The sequence below is a fragment of the Pseudoliparis swirei genome, chromosome 6 (assembly GCF_029220125.1).
Source record: "Pseudoliparis swirei isolate HS2019 ecotype Mariana Trench chromosome 6, NWPU_hadal_v1, whole genome shotgun sequence".
In the NCBI taxonomy this organism is placed as follows: domain Eukaryota; kingdom Metazoa; phylum Chordata; class Actinopteri; order Perciformes; family Liparidae; genus Pseudoliparis; species Pseudoliparis swirei.
Genome location: NC_079393.1, coordinates 26,576,477 through 26,589,732, shown reverse-complemented (window position 1 = coordinate 26,589,732; position 13,256 = coordinate 26,576,477). Strand labels below are relative to the sequence as shown.

At 49.6% G+C, this 13,256-nt stretch overlaps 1 protein-coding gene across 2 annotated transcripts in view; it reads right to left on the bottom strand.

Moving 5' to 3' along the window:
- Positions 1–11,702, bottom strand: part of LOC130194766 (fatty acyl-CoA reductase 1-like) — a 32,396-nt gene extending 20,694 nt beyond the window's left edge. For both annotated transcript variants that reach the window (XM_056415929.1, XM_056415928.1), the window contains exons 1-6: positions 11,578–11,702; positions 4,278–4,393; positions 3,924–4,040; positions 3,214–3,389; positions 1,475–1,654; positions 24–201 (exon numbers count right to left, since the gene is read on the bottom strand). In XM_056415929.1, the coding sequence (XP_056271904.1) occupies positions 24–201; positions 1,475–1,654; positions 3,214–3,389; positions 3,924–4,040; positions 4,278–4,349 (723 nt within the window). In that variant the 5' untranslated portion in view covers positions 4,350–4,393; positions 11,578–11,702. The remainder of the gene's footprint in view (positions 1–23; positions 202–1,474; positions 1,655–3,213; positions 3,390–3,923; positions 4,041–4,277; positions 4,394–11,577) is intronic.
- Between the last annotated feature and the right edge of the window lie 1,554 nt (positions 11,703–13,256).

The following is a 13,256-nucleotide window of genomic DNA, read 5'->3' as shown; positions in this document are numbered from 1 at the left end:
CGATAGCGCCAATGGTCACTCACCGGGAAGGGCTCCTTCCAGCTGGCCCCGACGATGGAGGGCCTGACGATGGCCACGTTCACGTCTCCGGCCTCCTGCTGCACCAGGTACTCCGCCAGGGCCTTGGTGTAGGTGTAGGTGTTGGGCCGCTCCCCGATCAGCTTGGGAGTCAGAGCGGACACCAGCTCGGCGTCCATCCAGCTGGAGACAGAGGAGAGGTCTGCCGTGTGAACGTCACATGACCAACACGGCACCGGGCAGGGTCGACCAGTGGAAGCAACATGGTTCTGACACACGTTGACCAATAGATTTCCAGGACTTTAAACCAAATGTCCAAGACCAAACTGAAATCTCGGTATAAACATGAACAATTTAGAACATTTTGCGTATTGAGAGCGTACAAATTCCTGTGACTTTTCCAAAACTTTGATGATTTCCGTCTTTTCCTTGACTTTTCCAGGCGTGGAAATGACCATTTTAAGATTCCATGACTTCTCCAGGTTCTCCATGACCGTACGAACCCCGTGTACGGTGAACGTCCACGCTGCCCGAGGTGTGCGATGCAATGAACCGACCTGAATTACCCCTCCATGTCTAGAAACAGGAAGTGAAAATGGAGAAGTTTGGAAACGATGACGGCGATCGCGACTCGATGGATCGTCTCGTCACGAGCTCCCCGACTCGTCACGTGACGCCACGAGGAAGCACCACCGCCAGCTCGACCAGGGATTCACTTCAACACGGATGCTGAATTTAAAGCATTACTTGCCTTCTTCAAACTGCTGAGCGCTTTACAACGCGTTACACACGCTGCCCGGCGTGTGTAACGCGTTGTAAAGCGCTCAGCTTAGTCAAAAGGTCGCCGTCTGGACGGAGATTATTTAATGTGGATTTTTGCATTGGATCCAATCTGTTGAGTCCAGGTACACAGGCAACGAAATGTATTCTCTGCATTTAGTCGGGGGCAGTGGGCTGCAGTGATGCGCCCGGGGAGCAACTGGGGGTTCGGTGCCTTGCTCAAGGACACTTCGGCTTGCAACTAATGGGGAGAGCGGGGATCGAACCGACGACCTCGGGGCTGCAGGACGACCCCCTGACCCCGCTACGGTCTGAACACATGGTGGTTCTGACCGTAGAGACGGGAGACACTCGACCAGGCGGTGGAGCCGTGATGTCACGTGGTCGACCGCAGCGCACACTTCCCTTCCTCAAAGGTTTCGATGCGACATCCCTCAAGCGGAAGTTACATCTCTTCTCCCTTGGCGGGCTTCCGATGCTTCGAGCTTCTCCACCACGAGCGTCACTGAGCCGCCGTTTGCTTCCTATCGCCGACACTAATCTCCATCACACACTCCGACTCGCAGCTCGCCCTCTCAGGAGATCAAGAGTCTCTTCCTCTGTGGACCAATGACAGCAACAGACACACTTGTTGCCTGAAGCAGCCGCTCAGTGGAGCCGGGCCAGGCGGACTTACTCCAGGGAGTCGATGAGCCGGCGGTAGTCGACGCGGGGGGCGTAGATCTTCTCCTCGATGACCTCTCGGTCACAGTTGGCGTAGGCGGTGGAGATGTGGAGGAAGACCTCCAGGTGCTTCATCCGGCGGGCCAGCGCCAGCATCTTCTGGGTGGCGAGGACATTCAGCTGCATGGCGTCTCTGGGGAGGAGGAGAGGAAGCCGTCAAGTTCTACATGTCATCCAGTCAGCGGAGGAATGGACGGACCGGATTAAGAGGCTCCGAGTGAGTCGCAGGAGATTTAGGTTCCCTCCCAGTGATTTGCCATCAGCGTCAGGCGGCGTGTACGACAATGAAATGTGAGAGTGGACCGCTAATGGACACAAGACCCCGATGGAAAACTACTCGAGTCTTAACTTCTAAAATTACTCTCTGTCACCAAATCCCCCCAAATGTGTTTGGATATCTGACGGGGCGTTTATTTGAGTTCTTGGGATGATTTCGCCCCGACATGCTCCACGCCGCTCACGAGCCCCCCCCCCCCCCCCCCCCCAAAGTGCCTTTACACTACGCCGTGGCTCCGTGGTGGAGCAGGGTCGTCCTTCAGAGGATCGCCGGTTCGACTCCCAAGATGAACTGACTTGGTGTCACAGAAGTTCAAATTCGTTTGAACAAATTCTCGTTACTTTGGAATCATTGAACCGTGATTTTTTTGGGGGGGGAAACCAATCTGGTGAAGAGAGTTGAAGATCCAGCAGTCCATGACTCAACATGTTGTTTCTGATGGGTGGATCAGTGTCCCAACGTCTTGTTTTCACAGTGGGTTGCCAGATTTGGTACTAACCCACCTGTACAGAGACCTATAGTAAGGCTGGTTACAGACCAAACTGGGCGACCCATACTAGAGCATCCAATGTTGCTCATGAAAACCCCACTGATGGTCAGATAAAAAGAGTCACAACACGAGAGAGCCTTTTGATTTGACAGAACGCAGTAAAAGGGAGGAAGGGGCGAGAGACACAGCTGTGACACTAGACGACAGAAATAAAGTTTCATTTAACAAGCAACAAAAGGTCCCACGGCCGGAACTGGACCCGCACCGGAACCATCAACCACCAGGACCAACCAGAACCAGTGCATCGTCCCAACAGGGGTCTCACACATGTCGACCAGTGGATTTCCAGGACTTTAAACCAAATTTCCATGACCAAACTGAAATCTCGGTTTCTACATGAAAAAGTGAGAACATTTAATATTTAAACAAAGTGCATTCCAAAGCATACAGTATACATTAAATTAAACAGATGACCAGCGAACTTTCCAGTTAAGGTGCGTTCACACGAGAGCGTATGCCGGCTTATATTTTGAGCGTCTTTCTTTCTAAAATATATTAATTATTTCAAACTCGGCGTGAATGAACATGTGAATATAACAACATTTCAATGACTTTTCCCAAACTTTTGTGATTTAAGTTTTTTCCTTGACTTTTCCAGGCCTGGAAATGACCACTTTAAAATTCCAGGACTCTTCCAGGTTTTCCATGACCGTACGAACCCAGCTAACAATGACAACAGATGACAATCTAACACCAACGATCACACGGGCGTCTAACTCCAGACCCCATTCGCCAGCTCCCTGAGGCGATTAGCCAATGTCCTGCAGGAAAGGGGAGGAGTCTCAGGTGTCAAGTAACGGTCAACTTACAAAGGGGCCGTGAGAGAGAGAAATAAGAAGCGAGCGGGATGAGACCGGCGACTCACTTGAGCGGCTCGTTGAAGCGGATGGTGGCGGCGCAGTGGAACACGATGTCCACGCGCTCCTCCAGCACGCTCTGGTCCTCTGTGCTCAGGTCCAGCTCCGGCTGCGTCAGGTCGCTTTTCACCGCCACGATCTTCTCGGCGAAGCCGGGCTGCTCGTCCTGCAGTCGTTCAAACAGCTGGGGGGGAAATGATGAGCAGTAAATCAGTGTGCGTTGGAAGACGTTTCTATCGTCCCTTGCCGCCCGTTGACAGTGGCCGTCATGGAGGACGGCCTTATTTCTCTCACGTCGACCGAGAGCCGACCTCCTGCCCCGGTAGTTTGGAAGCGTCCACCGTGAGGTCCACACCTACACACACGTCAACCGTTCACGGTGGCGTCTTCAAAGTTACTCCTGTGGTGAGAAGGTGTACTGCAGCGGCGAGGGCTGCCATCACCGTGCCGACGGCCATCACCGGCTAGCCTGCCGTCAGGGCTCCTCACTCAGCAACAGACTTCAGACGAAGATCTTATAGATCGCCGACGTGAGCCAATCACACGAGGGCACTCATCAAGTCGGACCATGGAAAGAGTCGAACAATGACTCTACGTGTTGAGTGGCATCTTAACTCTCGTGTGGCCTGTTGTTACCACGGTATTACTACGGGAGAACCTCGTATCAAACTAAGCTGGTGCACCAGGCTTCACCTTCCCCTCTTCGCCCTCCTCTCACCTTGCAGTTGATCATGTCAGCGATGCGGGCCTCGGGGCTCTGGCCGGCCTTTGACCTCACCATCACGTAGACACCTTTGACCCCGGGGCAGGACCTCAGCAGCTTCTCCAGCAGCACCTTGAACAGCGAGGAGGGAGGAGCTCGTTCAATCAACCGTTGCCGTGTTCGATATGAGACCAAAGCCGTGAACGGACAGCCGTGTGAATGTTTAGCCATTTCTGTATTAGCTGAGGAACCAGAAGGTTTCCATGTGTTGGGACTGAGAGGAGAGTCGGCCTCAATGGAGCCTCATGTGGCTCACAGCCATGGCGGTCGCGTCCCATTGGCTACTCGCCTGTCCAACCACTACTGTACCTTGCCCATGAAGCCGGTCGCTCCGGTGATCAGCACAGTTTTCCCGGTATAGTATTCTGGGATGTTCACCATGATGCCTGTTGTCCTGTTCAGAGCTCCTTGAAGCACCACTCCACCTGCAGACAGAAGACAGGCAACAGGGTTCACAGCTGCGAGAGCGACTTCATGCCTCAGCTCGTCCCACCAAGTGTTTCCCAGGTGGGGACTGAGGGTGGGAATCTAAAATGAATGCGCGTGAAATCAGGAAGTAGGATTCACAAAGCCTCTTTTACCCGACATGATCACATGACCCGAGTTGTTTTCATAAAGACAAACTGGTGGCACAAACTTCCAGGAACAGGGAATATAATCTGGTACGAGTTGAGGTGCCATTTACTTACAAAGCCCCGTTCAGTGGAGTAAGATCAAACCACGAGCGATCAGTCGACTTGTTCCCTCTTTACCAGCCGTGAGAGCAACTCTGGCATTGTGCTCACCTCTGACTCGGTGTGTGTGTGTGTGTGTGTCAACACAGTAAAGTAAAGGTCTGCAGCAGAAGTAGAACAGAGCAGGCCTGCTGTACTTTGAGGCGTCAACACGCATCCCAACACTGTACAGGCCGGGAGGGCGGAGTCCCCGCCTGTGTGATCATCACTAGACGTCCTCTATATTTGAATATTGCGTATCGCGTCTCGATCATTTAATGAAACGGAAATACTTCACGGTCATATTGAGAATCCCTGAAGTTTAACAGAGAGTCTGGATCTGTTGACTGAACTCAGAGGAGGACATTTCCCACTCCAAGTCGAATCATTTGTCCAAAGAAGGGCTCCAAATAACTATTGATCAATCAAGTCAGCACTCGTCACTATTTACAAACCAATGAGGATACGGGATTTCAATGTTCAACAAGCAAAACTGACTGCATCTTGAAAACACCAGGTGGCTACGCACTACTGGCGTATCGGGCCTTATCTCCACGGTGTTGTTTTTAAACTGATAACTCGGCTGATTGTTAACGGAGGGCATTTCCTGTTATAAGCTACCAGGTGATTAGTGGAAACAAATTGCTTCCTTTAGGCAATAGTTTCAAGTTTTCAAGTTTCAAGTTTCAAGTTTTTATTGTCACATCCCCTTTTATACAAGTATAATCGGTTCGTGAAATTCTTATGTGCAAAACACCCGACAGCAGTAGCAGACTAAAAAAAGAATAAGAATGAGAATAAACTATACAATATCCACACACAAAAAAGAAGAAAGTATTAACAATATATATATAAAACAGTGTAATAGAATATACATCATGACAATATATATATATAAAACAATGTAATAAAATATACACTTTTTTGAGACTATATATATATATATATGTATATACATACAATATATATATACAATATATATATATATAAACAATGTAATAAAATATACACCATGGCCATAGATATTCACAGAATATGTTCTGGTGTATAGTGTTAATGAGGGTCTCAGTCCTTGTTCAGCAGCCTGATGGCCTGACTGAAGAAGCTGTCCCTCAGTCTGTTTGTGCGGCACTTGATACTGCGGTATCGCCTGCCTGACGGTAGAAGGGTGAACAGTTTGTGGCCGGGGTGGTTATTGTCTTTCAGCATCCGCGTGGCCCTGGCCACGCACCGCTTGGTGTATATGTCCAGGATGGAGGGAAGCTCACCTCCAACGATGTACTGTGCCGACCGCACCACCCTCTGTAGTGCCCTACGCTCCAGGGCGGTGCAGTTCCCGTACCAGACGGTGATGCAACCTGTCAGAACACTCGATGGTACTGGTGTAGAATGTTCTGAGGATGCGGGGGGCCATGTTGAATTTCCTCAGTCGCCTAAGGAAATACAGGCGTTGTTGGGCCCTTTTCACCACGTGAGTGGTGTGCGTGGTCCATGTGAGGTCCTCGGAGATGTGCACGACGAGGAACTTGAAGCTGCTGACCCTCTACTGCAACTCCGCTATGGAGATGGGGTGCTCTCCTCTCCGCTTCCTGTAGTCCACGATCAGCTCCTTGGTCTTCTTGACGTTGAGGACGAGGCTGTTCTCCTGGCCCACTGTACCAGTGATCCAACCTCCTCCTGTAGGCTGTCTCGCCGTCGGTGATCAGCCCCAACACTGTTGTGTCAGCAAACTTGATGATGACGTTGGAGCTGTGCATGGCCGTGCAGTCGTGGGTGTACAGGGAGTAGAGAGGGCTCAACACGCATCCCTGAGGGGCTCCCGTGTTGAGGGTCAGCGGCTCTGAGGTGGTACCGCCCATCCTCACCACCTGGCGCGGCCCGACAGGAAGTCCAGTATCCAGCTGCACATGGTAGAGTGCAGGCCTAGACCTCTGAGCTTGGTGTCGAGCTTGGCGGAACAATAGTGTTGAACGCTGAGCTCCACAACCAGCAGCAGCAGTTCCTCCTCCAGGTCCTCCAGGTGAGGTGTGCCTCGCGGTGTGGTCGTCGGATCTGTCGTGGATTTGTTTGGATATTGTTGTGACGATATGGGGTGCAACATGGCAGGCAACATGGATCAACAAAGTGACAACCAAACCCTCCGAAGCATTTGACAATCTGGAGAGTGAGAGGAGGGAGGGTCCAGTCATTCAGGCAGGTGTGTTTGGGTTTGGGGACAGGACACAATGTGGACATCAATCTGCTCTCAGGAACAAAACAACAGGACAGGACAGGTTGAAGATGAAGCTGGCAACTGGCCAACTGGTCTGTGCATGCTGGCGCGCGCCGCGGATGATGTGGTCGGGACCTGCTGCCTTCCGGATGTCCACCTATCATCACCTACATTAAAAAAAATCTGGCACATCTCGTCTCAAAGCGATGCAGAAGAACTGGTCCACGCGATTGTTGCTTCTCGACTAGATTACTGCAACTCCGTATTATCAGGCTGCTCTGATATTCTAAAAATATTTAGCCTGGCCTCCTTCCCAATGGCCCCGCCTCCTTTCTGCCTCAAGGGCCTGGCTTCATTGGTCCGGCCTCTTTTGAGATGTACAGTGGGTACGGAAAGTATTTAGACGTGTCAACATTTTCATTGCGGCCATTTGCTAAAATCAAAAAAGTTCATTTTATTTCTCAGCACTTTTTCTTGACAGAAAAAAAAAGAATTTTTGCTAATTTATAAAAAATTTAAAAAACTGAAATCTCACTGAAGTATTCAGAGCCTTTGCTCGGTGTTGAGTCGAAGCCCTCGGAGCTCCTACAGCCAGGAGTCTTCTCGGGAATGATGCAACAAGTTGTGTGAAGTATCTATTACACCTATCCCTCCTATGTAGATCTACGTCTGCTGTTCAAAGAGATACCAGCGCATCCAACCTTTTAACAATGCCGTTACGGCACGGTCAACAAAGCTCTACCGAGTCCTCTGAAGGTTTGAAGTGATGAACCAGACGGGTTAACAACAGATCATGGAAGGGTGTAGGAGTGTGTGGTCTCTTAAAACGCATGTAAAGACGTCTTTGGCATATAATTAAAATACAGGAATATCCAACTGCTCTGAGCAGGAGCCATTACAGTCTGCTGGTACACAACACCAGTGTGTGTGTGTGTGTGTGTGTGTGTGTGTGTGTGTGTGTGTCCACAGTTGGCAGGATGGATCAGAAAGCAGCCCTTTACAATAAGCCATGATGATCTAGGTTCAACTGGATACAAAAAATGGACGAGGCTAAAGCCGCGATGGGTTTTCCCGTCTGTCGAGTCCACCGAGCGGCGTGAGCGGCGTGAAGAAGAGTCGCTGTGGCGGCGCTCCTCGTGGAGCGCCGGTTGAACCGGTTCTTCAGCTTTCCACGCGGCGAGACGTGGGAGCAGCTCGGGACCCAATCCTCTGAATCCACCATTACATTTTATTTTTTAATTATATGCTGACAAATCCAGTCAAACTCGTTCTCAACACTGAAGGCGACGCTACGGCGAGACCACGGACCAACAGACCGTGGGTTTCACGCCCGGGCAATTCTCATGTACATTGAGCAATTCTCATGTACATTGAGCAATTCTTCTAGAAGCTACAAGCGGGGTTCTGACACACGTTGACCAGTGGATTTCCAGGACTTTTCACCAAATTTCCATGAAAAACAATGAAATCTCGGTATAAACGTGAACAATTTAGAAAGTTTTGCGTATTGAGAGCGTACGCCGGCTTATTTCTTGAGCGTCTTTCTTTAAAAAAAACATATTATTTCTATTATAACAAATTTTCATGACTTTTCCAAAACTTTTATGATTCAAGTTTTTTCCATGACTTTTCCAGGCCTGGAAATAACCATTTAAAAAATCCATGACCTTTCCAGGTTTTCCATGACCGTATGAACCCTGTACAAGGTACGAAGCCTCATTTTTATTTTTTACGAGTCTCATTTTTCCTTCAGACAAAAATAATTTGAATATCCGAGATGCTGCTTTTGCCCCTTGATGCTCGAAATGAAAAACAATCAATATTCCATTTAGTATCAAACTCCTGACGCCTCACGAGTGCAATGCGCTGCATTCACCGGGCTTTATATCAGAAAGTAGGAGGCTGGCGGTCGGGGTCCACGTCACGCCCGAGCCTTCATTCGTGTCCTTTTGAGAACAAGTGGATTGAAAAAGACCCTCATTCGTAGCTTTACTCAGGCTTCTTGGCTCCGCCTCCACCGGGCCTTCGTGGGGGGATGTTGTGGTTCTGCTGAGGCCGACAGGAGGAGAGCTAGTAATGTGGCTGGTTCACTTGCATTATGATGCGTTCAGGCTCTGGATCAATAGACATGTGTACTGGTGAAGGTAAATTATAACGCTGTCATGATGCGTTCAAATGTAATCCGGTTAAATGAAGTGTTGATGAGAAACCAGTGTGTTTTCACAAGATAAGAGGTGAATTATGATCGGTTTATTATTATAAATTATTATCAGCAGCAGCACTATTGACAAGAATTGTTTTAATCCATTAAAAAAAATAGATGACTATAAGAAGGTGAAAGAATAACATTTAGAATAATTGATGCGTTACAGATTCAGAGTGGTTGTAACGTTTTTTGGGACTTTTGCATAAAAATAAATAGTTACAATTAATTTTTAAATGATCCTTGTAGAACAGCTGCTGTAATCAAACAAAGGGGATGTAAATCCCCCCATGACCAGGGACCACCGGACAACTTTAGACCAGGGACCACCTGGACCACCTGGACCACCTGAACCACCTGGACCACCTGGACCACCTGGACCACCTGAACCACCTGAACCACCTGAACCACCTGAACCACCTGGACCACCTGGACCACCTGGACCACCTGAACCACCTGGACCACCTGAACCACCTGGACCACCTGAACCACCTGGACCACCTGGACCACCTGGACCACCTGGACCACCTGAACCACCTGGACCACCTGGACCACCTGAACCACCTGAACCACCTGAACCACCTGGACCACCTGAACCACCTGGACCACCTGAACCACCTGGACCAACTGGACCACCTGAACCACCTGAACCACCTGAACCACCTGGACCACCTGAACCACCTGGACCACCTGAACCACCTGGACCACCTGGACCACCTGAACCACCTGAACCACCTGAACCACCTGAACCACCTGAACCACCTGAACCACCTGGACCACCTGAACCACCTGGACCACCTGAACCACCTGGACCACCTGGACCACCTGGACCACCTGGACCACCTGAACCACCTGGACCATCTGGACCACCTGGACCACCTGGACCACCTGGACCACCTGGACCACCTGGACCTGCCTCCATGGCCCTACAAAACAAACTGAATTGAACCTCTTGCTACAAACAAAGGTTGAACGTTGTTGACTCATTCGATGTCCTGATGCCGACTCCCCGTCAAACACACCCGACGGTGAACCGCGGTTAAACGTGCTGCACGTGAAGCCCCGCCCCCACCTGTGCGGAGCGCTGGGTTCGCTTAAAGTTGAGCAGTAATTGCAACTGATGCGTCTCCGCCCTCCCTCGGGTCCCCAGCGATCCACCCGCCCAGTGGGAAGCAAAGGAAGGGCTCCGTCTCCATCGTGAGATTCAGCCAATAAAGCCTCAGCTGGACGAGAGCAACAGATTAGATTAAATCAGGCACATTTCAACCCGAGCGTCGAGCTCATTGATGTTGCTGTACAACGACAACATGGGAGTATTCTGTGTTTTACATCATTCATGCATTTGGTGAGTATGTACACAGTGGCAGAAACCAGTCCAAGCTTCAGTTTGAACCCCAATTCAGCTGATGCTGGACAATTTATTGGGCTGGGATCAAAAGCTGCTGCCAGCCATTGAGGCGACGGTGCATTCAGGGGCAGCACTATACAAAAGCTCATATTAACCTGGCATTCTCCCTTCTGGATGTCCATGAAAGCTGATCAGCCTGCACACTAACAAAAAAAATGTTAAATAGTTTTCAGAATAAAACTACAAGACTGCCAGGCTCAGGTAAAAATCCGGATTTAAAAGTTAGGAAGTTATAGTCTCAAGGGAATTCACTCAAACAAAACAACCCCAGACTCGTATTTCTCTCTCTCCTGTGTTATCTAACACCGAGAGGAGAGACTCACTCGGTGTGTGGAGGGCGTGTGCTCCAGCAACAATGACATGGGTCATGCTCAGAATAAATAATACTATATTTTAGGGGGGGGGGTTGATTATACGACACATTCAACACTTAACTGGAGCAGAGTATCTTAAAACCTGAGGAGAGCACTATTTCCCAGTCGACCCCTGAACGTTACATTCCTGCATTCAAAGGCATCACTCGCCCCTCGCAATGGAGGCACAGGAGACGGGCTCCGAGCGCGGACTGCCGCCGGCGTCACGGCCGCCTCGCATCGTTAACCGGGGCCCCTCGCCGGGGCCGCCGGGGCCACCGGGACCCCTCGCCGCGACAGCCTGGAACTTGACGAGTGTGTTTAGGCAGAGAGGGAAGGGCGAAGTTGAGGCGAGGCCGCTCTGCTTGAGCCATCGCCTCGACTTGAAAACGCCTCCTCTGCGGTCCGTCCCCGTTCTCATGGCGCCTTCGCGGTCCACACAAGAGCCCCGTTGTGAATGGGAGGACTGGTCGACATGTATGTGTGGGGGTGGGGGGGGGGGGGCTTGGTCCAGCATCTGCGTAGGTCTCCCACCAACAATACGGTAGTGTTCACCCCCCCCCCCCCCCTCGTCTTGGTGCATCTCATTTTACACGATGTCACAGGTTGAGACGCGGCCAGTCCCAACCGCCAGTTAGCGAGTCGAGAACCAGTAACGGCACAATGTGACTACAGAGAAACGGACGGTCTCGCGGACGCGACGTGAAGGGCAATACGTACCCGGAAAAAGAGTGTCGACGTTTCCACCCGGGTTCTTGAACTTGGAAGAGTGTTCGCGTGACGGCGGAGCGGCGTGTAACGTTCCGGCCGGTAACCAACGGGAGTGGAGACGCAGCAGGAAGCCGCAGCCTGGGCGGATAAATGTGACGTCAGCGGGACAGCGGTGTCCGCCACAGATAGGGATGGAAAAAAAGAAAAACAGAGGTCTCACTCCTCCGTGTTTCGCTTCGTGATATTAAAAATACGTCTTCAGGTGAACTGCATGGCACCGTGTGGGTGTCAGGGGCCATTTCAGAAGACTGAGTGGACATGAAACACGAATTAAGTGACAAATAATGTGCAATGTACATAATATTAGTGGGGTCCAAAAACTCGCATAACATCCAGACTGCCTGGGCCTAGCACGTGGTTAGTTCGACAGCACAGCACAGTTCAGTGCAGCCTCTGGTTATGCTAGGCTACTCCAGTGGTACTGGGTTGGTATGACTGTTAGCTTGTGGTGGCAGGACTGTCATCCTGTAATTATCATGCATGCAGTTGATACTTTATGGCAGAATGAGTCTTCTGCACTTGTCCCAACCTAGGCCTACCATTTAGCAAGGGACAGTTCCACCTCCCTTCCATGTGTGATATCAATCATATATGGGCAATCATAGCCAGATCGATCCTTTGCTCACAGCCCCCCTGACCTCATCACGACCTCCTCAACCGTGAAAGGTTTTTTTCTATTTCTTGGGAGTTGTTCCTGACCCGATGTGAGGTCAAAGGTCAGGGATGTCTATGTGTACAGATTGTAAAGCCCTCTGAGGCACTTTTTTTTACTTGTGACAAAATAAAATACACTGAATTTAATTGTATTAAATCCTTGTGTGATGTATACAGTCAAGAGGAAACTAAACACTCCAGGAAGGAATATTACCTTCCAGCCTAAATTAATGTGCTAAAAGACAAAACTGGCCAAATGATGCTGGACTACAATACCGGAATGGTCCAAATTTCTCCTCCAAATTGAAATACAAAACGTATTGACATGCACTGTACCGGGAACATCGACGGCCCCGATGGGTCGGAGCCCGGTGCTTCTTACACACTATGAGCGCTTGGTAATCCAACATTGAGGGCCAGAGCGATAGAATACCTGATATAGAGTTTTTCCTCAGGGGGTTTCACACAATAAGTATCCTCAACCAAGCTGCAGGCTGAGCTTTGTGTAACTTCAACTACATTTTATGAGTTCACATTTGTTTTTCTACTCATTTTAAATGACTGCTGAAAAATGTAGTTCTTGATTGCGAGGAAAAACTCACAATATCTCTGGTTGTTATATTCCCCATTGAAGGAGGAACCTCAGTACTATAGTACTAAACTGACAGACATTATTTGGGAACACAGTTAAACAGGTTTAACATTGTTTGCAGTGGGAAATATTCTTCTCTAAAACAAACTGCCTCCACATAGGAGCACAGGGTGCGAGACAAAATGTGTTTCTGACATTTGACGTGACAAGCAAAGGGTTTCAAATGCAAATAGAAACCTATACATTTGAAATGTGAAAATACAAAAATACTTTTTAGAAAGAAAAAAATTAAATAAAGGATAATGTATTTTTTGATCAAAGCATGGAAAAAGGTTTTTAGGTTGTTGTTGTTGTTGTTGTTGTTGTTGTAGCAGTCTACACG